This window comes from Boleophthalmus pectinirostris, unplaced genomic scaffold (assembly GCF_026225935.1).
Source record: "Boleophthalmus pectinirostris isolate CB_2022bp ecotype Guang Dong unplaced genomic scaffold, ASM2622593v1 HiC_scaffold_23, whole genome shotgun sequence".
NCBI classification, from domain to species: domain Eukaryota; kingdom Metazoa; phylum Chordata; class Actinopteri; order Gobiiformes; family Gobiidae; genus Boleophthalmus; species Boleophthalmus pectinirostris.
In genome coordinates, this window is record NW_026571207.1 from 6,265,720 (window position 1) to 6,284,512 (window position 18,793).

Consider the following 18,793-nt stretch of genomic DNA (forward strand, 5'->3'; position numbering starts at 1 on the left):
GTTTCTATATTTAACACCTTTAAGTTACATTATCAAAAGAGACTAAATTAAAGTCAGTATTTATGGTGACAGTCCTAGTTGTGTCTTTATTACTTTATAATTTATATGCAACTTTGCATGAAAGTATTACAAGTATTCAAAATGCAATACTCTGATTAGACCACGTATCAGAGTATGTTACAAGGAAATGTGTGTTAAACATTTGTAAATGAAACACAAAACACAACTTTGGGTATGTATTTCATGAGGAAGTAACATGATGTAGATCAAAAACGGTGTAATATTGGTCCTTTAATGCTTGTTCTATTCTATTTAACCCTTCGTGTTCCTCACAGCTGTTTTGTGAAAGAATCCAAAGAGGTCACTGCAGAGATATTAAATCCATGTTGTGTGCGTGAGAACAGGCCTATGCCCCAGTGATTTGACTTTGAACTGTTCAGAGTACACGAGTGACTTTGAGATTCATTGACATCCATTTGTGTAGAAAACAGTTATGGTCTTCAAAAGAGTTTAACATATATGTATGGTGTTTTAGCCTTTATCAAAGAGTGCGACTGAAGCAGGAAATGAATACTAATACTCACTAGACTAGAATCAAGTTTCCCCTAATATAAAGTTGTGACCAGTGCTACTGTCACTTTATTAGAAGTGATATTAAAATGACTAAAGCCTTGTTTCAAATGGAGCAAAGTTCAAATGTAAAGACGCGGGTGACAAAACCGTGGTTGTTAATATACTCTCGTCTCACTATTGCTCTTTGATTTTACGTTCCCCTGCGTAAATTTGGTCACATGACCGGAGAACCGCCAATTAGCAAGCTATATTACCGCAAACCCCGGAAGCGTGGTAGACGCGAGAGACGGACAGACAAATGTTTGATGTAGGTGTTTTAACTTCGCTTCTGCTTATTTCGCCATGACAAGTTGCCAAACTTATTGTGTTGAATGTTAACTCATAGGAGGCGACTACCACCGCTCAAGCGCTTCAAGAGAGCCGTTGCCTTAGACGAAATATGCGGAATTGGTAAACTCATGATTTAGCATTAGCATCTCCTATTGGTTTGTATGGGTTAGCTTAGCTTTACCACTCCCACTGTTTTCTATGGGTCCAGTTAGCATTGCGTTTTATGCCAGTGCCAGTGCCAGTGCCAATCCAATTAAAACCTAATCAAGCTGAAGGATTAATTTTATTGTCCAATATTATCAAATCATTTATTATACACTTTGTGGCGTTTTTAGCCTAAACATTGTGTCCTGTTGAAATACAATATGCACTTTAAATGCTAAGCTGCTGTGCTGTATTGAATGTGTGCTACCCCATGCACTTTAATGTAAGGGAAGCTATTTAATTAAGCATGTTATGGTTATGTGATTAATTAAATAGAACATTTCAAGTATTTTGCACAATATCTGAATATCTGAATAAGTATTTATATATTTATAATATATAGTATTATGATTATGAATTGTGTACACATAGATTTATTACATTGCATGGTCCTTTTCTCTGCACAGGACAGGTTCTTGGACGGCAAAATAAGACGAGGCTTCTGGCCCACTGAAACCCCAATCAACTCAACTATGGAGATTCCTGCCAGAAACCCCGACACCCTTCTCTCTCTGTCCAGGTTGGTGGGACGCTCTTGCAGTTGACGTTTAAACTCTCACACCTTTACCCACTTATTACTCTGTGACCCGCCGCTCAACTCATGCAGACCCACTGCCCCCTGCTGTGGGCACTGGGCACTTAATGAACTTTGCTGGGCATTATCCACGTTCCCCTTTTTCTGGAACTTTCTGGAACTCTCTTGTGCTTTTTCCGTGACCCCCTCGTGGATTATATGATCTCTGTTGTGGCTCGTGAGCTCGGACTAAGAACTGTAACGCATTGAACTCACTACCTCTGAAAGTGCACTACTGTAAATGCTGTAAATAATGTTTGTCTTTCCACTGTAAATAACACCACAACTAAGCACCAAAAGCCCTGTGTTTGTCTCAGTAAATACCCCATTTTCCTCCAAACCGAACCACAGTTTTCTGAACTAGCCTACTACTGCTATTGCTACTGCTACTACCATTACTATTATTACTCCTATTTCTATTTCTGATGCATATTGCAGCATTGTACATGTTACAGTAGCCTCAGTGTCCAGTGCTGTGTCCATGAAGAGTAACTGGTCTAACGAGATTTTTCCTGCAGCCTTCAGTCCTGAACCTGCTCCTTCAGACTCACTGTAAGAACATGTCATATAAAGACAAATGAATAGGGATGATTCGATGTGGACTTTGTTGAACTGATACTGATATCCAATATTAGTCTTGATGTTGTGGCTAATAACTGATATTTACCAATATGAACGTTAAGCTTTAAAATCTATAGTACTTGGATGTACATAGGTCACAATTTGATTTTATTTAGACATCAGAAGAACTATAAAATTGATGACTATATAAAACAGAACTTTTCAATTAAGTAAACACTATTAGCCTTCTGCTTTAAAGTTGTATATATGTGATAAGTCAGGAGTTGATTGTATTTGGTTTAATGCTTTAGGCTACAGTTTTGAATTTTGAATGATTGTAAAAAAAAAAAAAAAAAAGATGTTATAAGGAGCATGTGTGGTTTATGTGCTACTTAAAAGCCATTAGACATAAACATCACCATCAAATCTTTTCATAGCAAAGGAGAAATTCAATTCTGATGCAGCTTGGATGAGCTGCGAAACATATTTGATTTTCAAATGTCTCCTTTGCTTTGGATCCTACCTGGACCTTAAACAAACATCAAATCTTTCACTTTTCTACTTGCATGTAGTTATTTGGATCATTTCTTTGACCAAAAGTCTGCTCCTCCTGACTCTCTCATGTCTGCATGAGTGTGCCTCTGCCTTGTTTCCAGCAGCCCCACTCCTCCCTCCCCCTAATAAAAACAAACAAACTCTCTTCTCCTCTTTTTGCCACCAAACATGTTATCAGACGTAGTAATGTCTAAATGGGTTATTTACTAAGTCAAATTGAGGAGACTGATGCTAATCCAGTCCTCAGTGTTACCTACTCCTTCAGACTCACTGTGAGGACTAACACCTAAATAATGAAACCCAAAAGTTCATCATTTTAATCAAATGAGTTCAGTGTTTTTGTCCACAGAGAAAACTCAGTATGAGACTCCAGGCCCAGGGCTCAACACACTGACATGACAAATGAAAAGCAGGTCCACAGCACGACACAAGGTGAGTCTATATTACACTGTTTATGAGGACACACTAAATACAGGTTTGCGTTCCTCTCCCAGCAGATGAAGAGCTCCAGAAGGTTCTGCAGGCCCATAAGCTGAGCCTGAGCAGCAGATGTGGGAGTGTGACAGAGGGAACTGAAGGAGCAGAGAGTAGAATTCCTCTGAACAGCATCTACACTGAGCTGTACATCACAGAGGGCCTCAGTGAAGAGGTCACAGCTCAACATGAGGAGAGGAGGCTGGAGGAACTCTCCAAGAAGACTGTCCAGGAAAGTTCCATCAGATGTCAGGACATCTTTAAACCACTGCCCACTGAGGAGCAGAAGGAGGAGCAGAAGGAACAGAGGTTCATCAGAGTGGTGCTGACCTGTGGCATGGCTGGAGTGGGGAAAACATTCTCAGTCCTGAAGTTCTCTCTGGACTGGGCCCAGGGCTCAGAGAACCAAGATCTGGACCTGGTGCTGCCGCTGTTCTTCAGAGAGCTGAACCTGGTCAAAGGGGGACGCTACAGTCTAATGGAGCTGATACAAGTGTTCCATCCAGTTCTGGTAAAACAGGTGACACTCTTTTATCTGCTCTTCTGCTTCAGTCTAGTTCAGAGGACAGAGTTTGAATGACACCACAGAAGTGTTTGGTCAATATACAGGGTTTAAATGAACTTCACTGATATGACTCATGTTTGTATCATAAATGTGTCCAAGTGGATCATGAGAGTCATTTTTAGAAGGTATTTGACATTGAGTTAAAGCCTCTGTATGTGAGTGTGTGTTTCCATGTGTGGATAAACCTGATCACACTGAAATGTCTCTTCTTGTTCCATGTTCTTGTTGTGTCCACAGACGCTCACAGCACACACTCTGTCCGTCTCTAAACTCCTGTTCGTCTTCGACGGCCTCGACGAGAGCAGACTGTCTCTGGACTTTAACTGTGAGGTCATCTCTGAGGTCACACAGAGGTCAGAGGTCAGCGTGCTGTTAGTGAACCTCATCAAAGGCACTCTGCTTCCTACTGCCCTTATATGGATCACCTCCAGACCAATAGCAGCCAATCAGATCCCAGCGCAGTGTGTGCACAGGGTGACAGAGGTCAGGGGCTTCATCACTGACCATCAGAAGGAGCAGTACTTCAGGAAGAGGTTCACAGATGAAGAGCAGTGTAACACAGTCCTGTCCCACATCAGAACCTCCCGCAGCCTCCACAACATGTGCCAGATCCCAGTCTTCTGCTGGATCACAGCCACAGTCCTGGACCACATGTTGAGAACCAATCAGAGCGGAGCGCTGCCCCAGACACTCAGCGACATGTACGCCCACTTCCTGTTAGTGCAGACCAACAGGAAGAGGAAGTATCAACCCAGATCTCACACCAGACCAGAGGACAACCCAATAAAATCTCAGGCCGTTCCAGAGACAAAAATAAAAAGACTTATGTCACTGGCCCAGGCAGAGCTGACACAGGAGCAGAAACCAGACACATCACTGGTGCTGACAGAGACAGAAGCAGACATCCTCCTGAAGCTGGGCAGACTGGGCTTTGAACATCTGCAGAAAGGAAACATTATGTTCTATGAGGAAGACCTGGAGGAGGTGGGTCTGGATGTGATTGAGGCCTCGGTCTATTCAGGACTCTGTACAGAGATCTTCAAACGAGAGAGTGTCCTCTTCAACAAATCAGTCTACTGCTTTGTCCACCCTAGCGTCCAGGAGTTTATGGCAGCAGTTTACCTGCTCCACTGTTTTCAAAGTGGCAGAGATGTTGTTCAGAATTTTCTTGATGACAAGACAATTGAAAAATTAAGTGCAAGTGAGTTTCTCAAACAATCTCTTGATATATCCTTGAGGAGTTCAAATGGCCGCCTGGATCTGTTTGTGCGTTTCCTTCATGGTCTCAGTCTGGACTCTAACCAGAGACTTTTAGGAGGTCTGCTGAGTCCAGTAAACCAATCAGAAATCCCCAAAGTCATTCAAAACCTGAAAGAGATGAGCTCAAAGGAAGTCTCTCCAGACCAAAGCATTAACATCTTCCACTGTTTGATGGAAATGAAAGACCAGTCGCTCCTGCAGCAGATCCAGGACCTCCTGAAGTCAGAGGAGGATCACAGGAGGAACTGTCTGTGTTCCAGTGCTCGGCTCTGGCCTACATGCTGCAGATGTCAGAGGAGGTCCTGGAGGAACTGGACCTACAATGGTACAACACGTCTTATGTGGGTCGACAGAGACTGATCCCAGTGGTGAGGAACTGCAGGAAGGCTCGGTCAGTCCTCACTCACAAACTGCAGCTTCACAGACTTGTGTTAGGACTCATTAAACACATTTAAATTAAACATCTGCCCACAGGTTTTTTCAATGTGGTTTCTCAGAGACTCACTGTGAACTGGTGGCCTCAGCGCTGAAGTTCAGATCTAAAAGAGCTGACTCTGAGTGCTGTGTGCTGGACTGAAGAGTCCTCACTGTGAACTCTCCACTCTCAGGTCAGTCACCTCTGTTTAAGCACAAAACACACTATTAAACACATTGTTAAGTGTTAATATCATTTAAATAGAATCACCAAACCATTCTTCTTCTTTTTTTTTTTTTTTTACTAAATGTAACGCCATTCATCAGTCTGCCATATATCACATTTTGAACTCAATTATAGATCATTTTGATTTGAAAACATTTGTTTTGCACATCAACATTGGTTTTGTAAATTCAGTGAAATATCCAGTCCCATGGTAAAGGCCAATCCACTTTGTCCTCCCACTTTGTGAAAGTATTAGAAGGGATCATCTTCAGTCATTTGTTCAGTCAAATGTTTTTCTTTGTTGGTTTATTTGGATTCCTTTTATCCAGTGTGAATGTTTATGTTTTGTTGATGTTTTACAAACTAAGAGTTGATGAAATGTCTGAGTTGCTTCCATTTTCTTGCCAGTGCTGTGATGATTTGATTGTGTGAGTGACATGAACAAACATCACCATGACCTTAACCATTCTCATTGGTTTGCTCATTTACAAAAACAATGCTCTTTTCAAACATTTTTAGAAAACAAAGCTTTCCCATCGATTACAATATTTGAATTGAACCATATGATCAGTTATAAAATGTCATCTCTTTTTTTCAGGTGTATTTGTATTATTATTCATGCTTTATTATCATGTCTTTATTTGATTATTCACAATGTCTATAAGCACAATCTATATTTCTGTGGACGTGAAGCACATCATGTATTCTTTACTTCAAACCTTGATCACATTTGAATACAGTCATGTTTTGGAGAAATGAGTTGAAGCTGTGGGGACTTGGTGCAGTGAATGACAAATAGTGTGTTAACAATGGAGGAAAAGTGTCATATAAGATGTATAACCACATCATGTTTTCTTTATTCAGATTGACTGGTTGTGGTTTGTCAGAGATGAGCTGTTCCTCTCTGGCCTCAGCTCTGAAGTCCAACCCCTCACATCTCACACGCCTGAACCTGGGTTGTAACCCAGACCTGTGTGATTCAGGAGTGTCTCATCTGTGTGGTTTTCTGCAGAGTCCAGACTGTCGACTGGAGACTCTCATGTAAGTTCACTGTCTCTTACTTGTGTCATGTTTCAGAGCTTTCACTGAAGAGCTTGGCCATTCTGAATGATCAATCTATATTTGTATGGACTTTAACACATCATATTTTCTTTATTCAGATTGGAGTGGTGTGGTTTGTCAGAGATGAGCTGTTCCTCTCTGGCCTCAGCTCTGAAGTCCAACCCCTCACATCTCACATTCCTGGATCTGGATGGTAACAGTCTGAGTGAATCAGATGTGAAGGAGCTCCTGGATCTTAAACAGAGTCCTCACTGTCGACTGGAGACACTGCTGTGAGTAGTGCCTCCATGGGGTAGTCTCCTCTATTAATGTGAAACATTGCATCAGCATTGCTTTTGCTACTTGTGATGTCTGTGTTCTGGAGAATCAAACCAGACCATTTTCTACAGTTTTTTTTTTTTCAATGGTTTTAGGACATTTGTGAAACTTGGTTTAGTTTGAAGCTTTGGATTTGAACCTGTATCTGAACAGGGTCACAGGTGCTCACATAATTTGGAACATTTCTCACCAGTTCACACAGTTCTCAGGCTTTTTCTCAGAACACTTGACACAGCTCTCGTTCACAAACACACATGATCAGTGAATTCACTTTGTAATGTTTTTTTCAACATTACACCTCAACACACACATTAAATCTTGCAGAGGCAGTGTGGATGTATTTGTTGTTTTAACATTTCTCATTTTCTTCAGCATAAATATTTGTTACAGTAAAATGCTACACTCCGTCCTCAAATCCATCATGTGCACTTTTATTTATAGTAAAGTATTTTCTCAAATGTTTACTGACTTTAGATAAAAACACAGCTCTCCCAGCCCCAGATTCATGTGTCTAAAGTGTGAGCCCCATAGTCAGACAGCACTAAACCACTGCTTCTCTGTGGCCCCTGAGAGCAGGACTAAGGCTTCTGAGCTGCTCTGTCACAAGAGCACAGAAAACACATGAGCACACTCTCACAGTTTGGATGGAAAAGTAGCTTCTGAGGGACAGTTTATCAGTTTGAATGAAAACTGCTTTTTACTGTGATCACATTTTGTTTAAGAAAACTGAAACCTTGTTTAGAATTCTGTGTGAGTTTAGTAAATGACAATTTTGAATGTACAAATGTGTCCAAGAGATGAACCTGCACAGACCCTTGTCCCTGTTTGACTCATGAGTGAAATCCTTTGTTAGATTTTAGGTGCTCACAAATTGTAATTTTTCGCTGTTGTGTTTGAGTTTCTGCATTGTGTGTGACAGAATTTGGGCCAAAGTAATTTACCACATGAGAACAGAGTAGTAGTACAGACAAAAACAAGATAAATTAACTGATCATGTGTTTGTGAATGAGAGCTGTGTCAACTGTTCTGGGAAAGAGTCTGAGAACTGTGGGAACTGATGAGAAATGTTCCAAATGATGTGAGCATGTGTGGCCCTGTTCAGATACAAGTTTGAATCAAAGGATCAGACTAAACCAAATCAAATCAAAACCTAAAATTATAGGGAAAAAATGTATCTGTAGTTAAGTGTATTTTAAAGATGTCACAGTCATTTTGCTCTGAGAAAATGGGCGGGGCTAAGGGTGGAGTGGGCGTTATTTGAGCTCTGGAGCTCACTGCAGGTTCAGTCCTGGTTTAGTCCTGGTTCAGTGCTATTGTAGTGTAGGTTTTGATGGGTTGTGTTTGAAAATGAAACAGGTCTGAACAGTTGAATACAGGTTGAATTTAATAATTTCTGATCTGTTTCTCCACAGGTGGATGTGGGGACTCTGAAGATGCTGTGTGCTGTGTGCAGAACCCTGATAGAGCCGAGAAACACACACACAAACGCTGCATTTTATACAAAGAAAACAGTGTGTCATTTAAACTTCCTCCATTCCATTGGTAGAACTGTGTGTAAATATGAGCTCCATCACAATATAAAATGGACACAAACGTTTCATATTTGTTCTCAGCACAGATTAGGTTCAGAATGAATGATTCCAGTTATTCCTTTACAACTTTGTGCTGTTTGAAGTCTGTCAGTGTGGAGCAAACCCTGTAGCTCTGAGCTGAGCTCTTCCAAACACAAACAAAAGTGGTGTGGGAAACACAGAGGAGCAGAGCAAAGCAAACATTCAAGAAAAGAAAAATCAGTCTCACATCTTTGTAAAGTATTGGAGAAGTGTGTATTCTATAGTGTAGCGTGGTGTTTGATAAATGTAACTCCAGCTAAAGCCTTAATGGTCTGTAGAACTAAAGATGACAAATGTTTATTTTTTTATCTTTTAATTATTATTATTATTAAAACAAGGACAGTGCACAGAAAACCTTAAACTCAGAGAGAAAATATGCTCTGTAATCCATGTATCATTCGTTCATTCATTTTTCAATATAAAACCAAAAATAAGAAAACGAAAAAACAACAGTTTTCTTCGTTATTTGTCTCCAAAACCAAAATGAAAAAACGGATAACGATTCATTTTTTCAGTTTTCGATTTTGTGTTTAAATGAAGAATGGAAAAAAACGGATAACGGCCGTTTCCCGTTTGCGTGACTTCCGTGACTGCGATGCTGGATTTTTGCACCGCATACGGACTGAACCAGGACTGATCCAGGTCCGAGACCAGAGCGGCACTGAGACCGGGACCAGAGCGGACTAAGTCTCAGTAGCGCTCTGGTCCCGGTCTGGTCCCGGACCTGGTCCATCTGAACCAAAAGCTCTTAGTTCGGTTCGTTTTCGTTGGGGTGAAAGCTCGGAGTCCGCTCTGGTCCCAGTCTCAGTCCCGCTCTGGTCTCGGTCTGGTCTCGGACCTGGATCAGTCCCGGTTCAGTCCGTATGCGGTGCAAAATTCCGGCATCGTAGTCACAGAAGTCACGTAAACGGGAAATGGCCGTTATCCGTTTTTTCCATTCTTCATTTAAACACAAAATCGAAAACTGAAAAACCGAATCGTTATCTGTTTTTTCATTTTGGTTTTGGAGACAAATAACGAAGAAAACTGTTGTTTTTTCGTTTTCTTATTTTTGGTTTTATATTGAAAAACGAATGAACGAATGATACACGGATTCTCTGTGCTAGATTCATCTGCTTTCCATCTGCAGTCCTTTTACCCACAAGCCTCATTTTACAGGCCTATCCCGACAACACCGCCTGTCTCCGCTCTCTAAACCCCCTCATCAACCCGTGTCTCTTGTTCATCCTTCAGGGGGAGGAGGTCCTGAAGGGGCTGGGCTGACCACCTGAGACATACCCCCATCCTCAGTCTCCTCCCAGCCGTCACATCTATCCATCCGTCAATAATCTTTAGTGTATACCATCGTAATTTACCCAGTGGTGGATGAAGTACTCGTATAGTTGATGACTCTATTTTGTTACTGAAGTAAAAGTACAGATACAAAGGCAGAAAAGTACTCAAGTAGATTTCTTCATGTGATACTTTTACTTAAGTCAAACTCACTGTTTTGTGGACTATTTTTGGCTCTGAGGTCTAATTATTCAACAAAACTGAAAAAGTATGCACAAATTCACAATTCAAAAATTAATTATGATTTGGTTTACTCAATAGATAAATAATATTAATGGTCAAAATAAAATATCTCTCTCCATGGAGTATGTATTTTTTGACTTTTTACCCAAAAGTATGGATACTTTACACAAACAAGAAATGTGTTTAATTTGAGTCTATTTTTATGGAACTGAGGGTGTAATGAAGCAATAACTGGAGTCGGGTCTTTGCAACTGATTGTCCAACTGATTTTAGTCTTAGGATGTGGCAGGCCAAAGCAGGGCAGGAAGATTCATTGCCGTACATTCAAAATTGCATTTTTGGACACAATTAGTAAATCACAAAGACTGTAACTTTGGAAATACCTTCATTTCCTCCAGAAACAACATAATCTCCCATGTTATTCAGCTGTGGTTTAGGTCTGTTCTGAAATGTAATTACTCACTGCAAAAAACAATATGTAGGACACTTCAAATGACTTAAAAGATGAATATTTGACTTTATTTGAGTTTTTTTTTTTTTTTCATTTAAGCAAGAATCAAAGATGTATTTTCATATTTTCTCTTCAAAAAGTCTTGTTTCACTAGTAGATAATTTTTCTTGTCAAGTGAAATTGACTCAAATTATGATAAAACGTTCTTCATTCAAGTCATCTTCACTTGGCTAGAGTTGAGTTTTTGCAATGTTATATTAATTTGTCGGTTATTTTTCTTCCTTTATTTTTTTGTCAATTCTCATAAAACATACTCACAAATAATCACAGATTTATACTTTCTGAATGGGTAAGAACCAAAACCAAAAATGTAAACATCAACTTTTATGCATTGTGCAAACTGTGAATGTATTTTTTTATGAGAAAAAAATATAAAAAATCACAAGTCCACATTCCTCAAGGGTAGAATAGAGTTCCAGGGTCAACATCAGCAGTAAAGAATGTAGGTTACAGATGTTTATGGCAATGGTCAGGTCCTTTGGGTGGGGGGTGGTGGTGGTGCCCGACACTGTTAAAAACAAACACACGTCATGTTGGACTCATGAGGGAGCGGAGCACATGATGAGAAATACACTTTTCACATGTCATCAAGGTTTCTCCTCGTCATAACTTTACTCAGACATGTTTGGAGCGATTACAGCATGTGTAGAAAAAATGTAGTCTGGTCCGGATCCCTGAAAACTGTAGTTAGAGTAGAATAAAGGCCATTCATCACAACCAGAAGAAATTAAAATTATATACTTTAATGAAAGAAGCATAAAATCAGCTAAATAAAACTTTTTTTATTTTTATTGAGGGACGTCAGTATAACATGCTTAAAAGCTCATAAAAGTCAATTTGGCATAGTATGTGTCCTTTAAAAAATGAGAAAGCATGACTTCCCTTGGCACCTGAGAGGAAATTAGCCAGACTGGTGCCACCTAGTGCCTCTGCTCAATTGAATTTTGCTCCAGTGACTAGGTCAGGAATCGGAATACACTAGATGGTTTGCAAGAACCCCGGAAGTTGTAGAGCGAGCACCGGCCAATCAGCAACGAGCTGCGAAGCCATAACATCAAACTCAAGCGCCTGTCTGGGTCCATTTTGTGGAACGGCACAACAGTAAACAAAGTGGTCAAGATGGATGTAGACGGAGCCAGACATTCTGTGTTGGCAACGATTCCAGAGATCGAGGATTTAAAGCCAGAACAGAGAATGTTTGGTGAATTTTATCAAAGGGAAAGACGTTATTGCCCTTTTTCATACAGGATTTGGCGCTTTACATACGTCACATGCCCATCTACCACTGCGCAAACAAATCCTAATGCTGCGAGGTCAGACGGTTACCACGAAGTGAAACCGGCTGATAAACCAGGCTAAAAGGAAATGCCAGTGGCTAAAACATGCATGAACCAATGACAGTAGAACTCCTAATGAGTCAGTGAGGGAAAACCATAAAGGTTAAAGCTCATGAAAGTAGATTTTGCATTTGTGTCATGCTTAAAAAAAACAAAACAGTTATCAGACTCACCGGTCTCAGTCGAGGGGTGGACACACTTGGTGGACTGCTGCCTCTGTCAGGATCTAACCAAAGGCAGAAGGCAATTGTCACACAGGGCTGGAGTCACTCACTATGTTTACGTGTAACAGAGTGTGCTAAGCAACCTCATTCAAATCAAATTTGCCCCAAAATCATAAACCACTCTTGTCCCAGTCTACAGCAGGTTAAAGAGCCTAAAAGATGCAAAGGGGGTCCTACAAGATGCGCCGTCTATGTGTAGTAATTTAGCACTGGCACTAAATCTTTGCAGCTATAATTATTAATAACAACTGTCACGTATATACTCACACTTTTGGCAGACAGAGATAAGTGACACCTCATTTATGTTTATTTTGAGACATGCTACAGACAGTTACTCACAAGTTATTTGCTCTTTGTCGCACAAATAGACACACTGAAGCAGGTTTCACTTTTCACTTTAACGCTCCCAAACAATGAAACAACATGTGGAGGGACTGTAAACGTCCAAACACATGTCTAATATTTTACAGGCATTTTCTTACCGAGTGCAGTTAAACGCCTCTCCTAGTCTGAGTCTGAGTGTAATGTAAATGGAACTTTGAGGTTACATGCAGCAGGTTTCTGAATCTCCAGGTGTGTCATTGGAATCTTTGAGATTCAAACTGAGACACCTGAATCGAAATTCTGGGTTTATATGCATTTTGTATAGTTGGTTTAAATTGGGCTAGGTCAGTTCTCCGGTTTTCCTGGCCTAGATGTAAATGTAGTATGCACCTGAACAGTACAGCACTTACTTGCGTGTGGGTCCGGCTGCTCGGGTGGATCTGGTGTGTGCTGTATGTTTTCCGCTCCACCAGGGGGAGTACAGGCAGCGTCTGCACTCGGCTCTGGGCTCTGTGGGTGCAGGGCAGGAGGGGAACAGGAGGGCATTGTGGGAGTGGGTAAAGGCTGAGGGGACAAAAGGACATGTTAGGAGTGAGTCTTCCTAAAAACATAAATAACATCCCTGGAGTTGTTTGTTTCATTCAGTAGTCCTGCTGATGGAAGGACCAGTATGTAGCCTTTTGGGGCCAGAATTTCAATCCAGGTGCTAAACTGTGTATGCAAACAAAACAAAAAAGGAGTGTGAAATATGAAGGTGTGATTCTCTACAGGAAACAGCTTATTATTCCTGCTCAGGAGTTGGACAAAAAGTTAGGATCATAGAATGAATCTGAATTGTTAAATTAGTAAACTTAATTAAAAAAAAATACATAACTGTCTTCAAAAAGCTTAAGGATAGATGGCATGGTTGTATTTTTCGGACTATAAGATTGCTCTTTTTTCATGGTTTGGTTGGTCCTGCAACTTGTACATTAAAATTTTCACTCTGAGAGATGCGAGAGGCTCTAGTCTTGTGTGTCTGTATGCGCTGTTCCTATTACTCCTGTACCATTGTCACTTAGCTCTACTGCGCATGTCTCCTGCAGAAAAAGCCGCTGTCCTGCTGCAAGTAGTGAAATATACAGCTGAAAACGGTAACTTGTAAGGGACTGGCGGAAAGTGGGGATGGAGGACACAGCTTCATGGCAACCGGGGATGGTCTGCCACGCAACTTTCCTGGAAGCCATTGGATGAAAAACAAACAAAGCGTGGACTTCAATAACACCGAAACATCCTGTCAGGATTCAGGAAGGCTGGAATAATTCTAACTGGAACTGATGCTGAGTCTGACAACAGCTACGCAGAAGAGGAAGTGCCGCAGCCGTTTAACTGCGGAGGTCGCGGAGTTTGCTCAGAAGTGACACCAAGGATGAAGAATTCAATGGATTTACTGATTTGAAGTGAGATGGAGAGTTTGGTAAACTTGTTCTGTTCTGTTGTTTATGCTATAGTTATCTTAAGAACTGTTCATATGTGACGTTAACATACTAGATGCCTGTTCAGCCTGTTGTTACTAGAACTTGCCTTTCAAGATGAAATGTCGGTTCCTGGTCTCTGATTCTATAAAATAAATTTCCCCAAAAAGTGCGACTTATGTGTTTTGTTTTTTTTTTCTTATTCATTGAGCATTATTGGCTGGAGTGACTTATACTCTCGAGCAACTTACAGTCCAAAAAATATGGTAATTAAACCATCCAACATTATAATCTAACAGGTTTATATGAAGAGTCGATTGTGAATGTTGTCGAGCACAGGGGCCAGCAGATTGTCCACTTTACAGATGTCTGCATAGTGCTCTCATCAAACAGGGGCTTGGGGCTGATGGAAAAGTTTCAACACCCCAGAGCTGCAGTTTTGCACATTCATTCCATCCCACGTGCTAAATTTGTGTGGTGGTCTTTCAGAGACACAAACCAAAACTGCACCTGATTTTTGCATCACTTTAGAGTGCGTCATCCGTTTCATGTGTGCGTAAACTCATAGTAACTCTAGTCCTTACTGTTTTTAAAAAGGAACAACCACAACTGAACCTGGGTTGCCAGAGATGTCATTCAGGCAATTTCTTTGAACTTTTTTCGCACTGACGAGGCTGTTAATTCTAGACTTTGCATAACCACAGTGTTTTCCCCAGTTTAATCGCACAAGACTCACCTCCTGCTCCTCACCCTCCTCCTCTGCTTCATCCTCTAGGAGCTCCACCACCAGAGAGGGGAACAGTCCCACGTGTCCCTCTAGCGCCCCCTCCCAGAAACCATCGTCCACCTCAACACAGCACACCATCAACAACTGCACATACACTTAAACAGAGGCAACAGGTCACCACATTCAAGAACACTCACAAGTTTAAAGCTGAGCTGGAGGACAGGTTAGAATTTTATGGTGGAATTTACTGAGTTTAAATCAGGCATGTCCAAACTGTGGCTCGTAGGCCAAATGTGGCCCTCAGACAAATTTTTCTTGGCCCTCAGGCTTCCAGGTGAAATGGCCCAAATGACCTCGCATTAATTAAAAATACACTTCTTACTGCAAGTGTTTTTTGAAGATCTACATTGATAAAGCTAGTATTTAATATCTAGTGTGTGGTTTTAAGGATCTTTGCATGAGTCAAGCCTGATAGCTCATTCTAACGTGTTAAACATGCACATATTTCAATTATTCACTGTATTGAGCACCAGTCTACGGCCCTCGATCAGCCCTCTGCTTCATCTGTGTTTATATATGTGGCCCTTGATGAAAAAATGTTGGACACCCCTGGTTTAAAGGCTCATTTTTGCTCCAGATTTGCACGTAAACAGAACAACCCCCAGAGGGCGCACAAAGTCAGTTAGAGGGTTGACCAAAATGGATTAAATAGAACAACAAATAAAGATATATGGAAGCACCTGAATATTTGTTTTGTTTTTTTGCTTTGCAGCTGGTTCTAGTCTCTTTTAAAAAGTTTAGCTTCCACTGTTGGGCTGTGTTCACTACTGCCCCTAGTGGTCAACTCGTGTACAGCTTTGTTGCTAAAATTCCACATGTTCTGAGGACATTGACCAGATTACAGACCAGATTTATCGAATTACTGGGCCTATCCATATGACAGAACATTTGGCACAAAGTTCAACATTTTGTCAGAATTAATAAACAAATATCAACTTTTAAAAAAATATATATATAGCATCAGAAAGTGGTGCAAGACTCAATTGTTGAAAATTGAAACTGACTTTAAGCCTTAAGTTCCAGATTCACACAGGTTCAGTGATTCTCCCATAGAATTATATAAGCCCCTGCCCTCCAAATGAAATTCTGACATTATGGAAGTCTAGAAAGTGAACACAACCTATAAACATGCAGTACCTCTCCGTGTTTACAGCGAATAAGGTGGATGAGCGCCCCCTCTTGGAATGACAGCTCCTCTGGACTCTGTGCTTGGTAGGAGTAAAGAGCTCGGGCCAATCCTGAGAAATACGAATGAAAGGAAAAAAAATATATACAAAATGATGGAAAGCCAAAAGCACCTAGGCACCTGCACACAACCGTACACACCACTAGAGGGACCCAAAGACAAGGTGATAGATGTTTTCTAATATTCTAATACTACAATTTTAACACAGAGTACATAAAATTTACATTTGCAAAACAACTCACACAAAATCCTAAAGAGAACTGTGGTTTTCCTAAACAAAATTTAATCTCTCAAAATTCCCTCTGAAAATACATATAACAAGTACAGTCAGAGACAGCAACCGGGTCCCATGAGGCATCAGTGGGGTCAGTTCATTAACACAGAAGCAATTTATGAGGAGTCCAGCCCATATTACATGATCGTTATATCCACTATGCAATGTGTGTATCTGTACAGGCCCATGAACATTTGTGTGATATTGGTCACACATGAGAATGTCTGTGTTTACTAGTGTGTCACCAAAATGTCATTGTTCATGAGTTGTGTATATGTTAGTTGTGTGACTGTAGATCAGTGTGTTGTGTATCACCAGAAAAACAAGAAATGGAAATTATTTTCGTTCCAATTAGAATTTTAACGGCTACACTGAAAGAGAAAGGAACTGTTATAATTAGTGATTATCTCAAAAACCATTAATATTTTACAATAGAAATGCATACAGTTATAAATAGATAAAAAAAATAAAAAATTCTGAGATTTTGAGACCACTCCTGTTGCTCTAGCTCGATCCTTCGTGGAGTTATGACCAAAAACGCATATTTGCCTTTGATTACCTTGACCAAGTGCCCTTGACTGGTTTCAAACTGTGACATCCAGTGTACCCTGGTTATGTGTGTGCCATCTCGTGTGATGATTGGGTGAATATTTTAGCCGCAGATGGTTCAGAAATTGCCTAAATTGCCGAGCCTTTATAATGGTGTGACCTTTCAATGGACCCGTGTGACCTCAAAAGATCTGGGATCGTCACCAAACTTTTTTGCTGCATCAGGCACAGAAGTTTGTCCACCATACCAAATTTGGTGACAATCGGTCCATAAATGGCAGAATTATTACGGGTGGACAGACACACAAACACACAGGGTGAATATAAAATGTAAATAAAATAAGTATAGTAATAAGAAAATAAAATGTATTACAATCACAAATGAACTGTTGTCAAAGCCTCAACCTGCAGATAGACGACATATGAATTTGTCTCATTCTCAGTACATGGACAGACCTCATGTGAAAGCTCAGAACCTCCAGAATTCCCTCCCTGAGCTGCACAGGCTACACTAGCACTGATTCATGACTGGCTGCAGGAGCTGGGGTTTAGGTAGTGACCATTTTAGGTTTAAACCAACTGGATTTCAGCATTGAAGTAAGTTGATTCATATATGTCAGGCCTATTAAAGGGAATCGGAATCTCTCCAACCCCAGAACATAGCTTAGGTCTCCCTCAACAGTAGAATTTCCCTGCAAGAAGTGCATCTGATGGTACTTAAACTCTCTCAAATGATGTATCCTTGCATGTGTTTTCATAATCAGTTTCAAACATGCACAGGCAGGATAAAATTAGTTCAAAGAAAAAAAAAAAAGAAAAGGCTAGAGAGCACACAGTTATACCTGGACTGGCCCCTGACTCCCTGAGGCCGGTGGAGGAAGTGGAACTGTAAGAGGTGTCCGGGGGTGGGGTTCCCTCTGCTGGTAAACACAGGAACTGCACGTAGCGCACCGGCACGTAGCCCACCTGCCCACAGGAGTTGCAAACCTGACAGACATAAACAGACATTGAACTGTTAGACTGACACACATTTAGATGTGGCTCTGTGGTGGACCTACACTGAGACATGCCCCCTCTGTCAAAGGCCACAGTTTGAAGGGAATTGCGTCTCAATTCTCTTTCCTTGCTTCACTTGCTTTTATTCCTCTCCTTGTTCCTTGCTTCCTTCTTCTTTGCTCCTTCCTCTTCTGCTCCTCTGCATCTTTCTCTTCTGCTCCTCTGTTCCTCTTTCCTCTGCTCCTCTCCTTTTTCTCCTCTGCTTGTCTGCACCTCTTCCCTCTGCTCCTCTTTCCTCTCTTCCTCCCTCCTCTGCTTCACTCTCCTCTGCTCCTCTTTCCTTTGCTTCTCTCTCCTCTGCTCCTCTTTCTTCTCCTTTTTCTCCTTTGCTTCTCCCTCCTCTTCTCCTCTTTCCTCTGTTCCTCTTTCCTCTGCTTCTCTCTCCTTTGCTCCACTCGCCTCTGCTTCTTTCTCTTCTGCTCTTCTTTCCTCTCCTTTTTCTCCACTGCTTGTCAGCACCTTTTTCCTCTACTCCCTCTCTCTTCTGCTCCTCTCTTCTCTCTCTCCTCTCTCTGCTCATCTCTCTTCTTCTCTCTCTCTCTGCTCCTCTCTTCTCTCTCCTCTGCTCCTCTCTCCTCTCTGTTCTGCTCCTTTCTGTGTCTCCTCTGTGGCTGAGACTTCCTCACTTTTCAATGCAATCTGCATTTCCTGCAGAATCAAGGAGGAAACTCAAGGAGAAGGACACTGGGATAGAGAAATAGGAAATGTTCACAACAGGAACTTTTTAGAAATCCTCAGTGCTTCTGGAAGTTAGCTCTTTAAAATGTAACCCACAGTCTCTCTCCAAGCGCTGAACTGAGGAGTGTATTCTGGATTCCAGGAATGGGTTGAACTCAAAACAAGTACA

The 18,793-nt window shown here is 41.1% G+C and overlaps 1 protein-coding gene and 1 pseudogene across 4 annotated transcripts in view; one reads left to right on the plus strand and one right to left on the minus strand.

The window, feature by feature from the left end:
* Window positions 1-817: 817 nt before the first annotated feature.
* Window positions 818-6,798, plus strand: LOC110162188 (protein NLRC3-like; annotated as a pseudogene).
* A 3,939-nt stretch (window positions 6,799-10,737) lies between these two features.
* The window catches only part of LOC110162192 (F-BAR and double SH3 domains protein 1-like), a 29,293-nt gene continuing 21,237 nt past the window's right edge, over window positions 10,738-18,793 (minus strand). For all 4 annotated transcript variants that reach the window (XM_055159489.1, XM_055159490.1, XM_055159488.1 and 1 more), the window contains 6 exons: window positions 17,733-17,877; window positions 16,019-16,119; window positions 14,831-14,941; window positions 13,051-13,204; window positions 12,266-12,318; window positions 10,738-11,263 (listed from right to left, as the gene is read on the minus strand). In XM_055159489.1, the coding sequence (XP_055015464.1) occupies window positions 11,225-11,263; window positions 12,266-12,318; window positions 13,051-13,204; window positions 14,831-14,941; window positions 16,019-16,119; window positions 17,733-17,877 (603 nt within the window). In that variant the 3' untranslated portion in view covers window positions 10,738-11,224. The remainder of the gene's footprint in view (window positions 11,264-12,265; window positions 12,319-13,050; window positions 13,205-14,830; window positions 14,942-16,018; window positions 16,120-17,732; window positions 17,878-18,793) is intronic.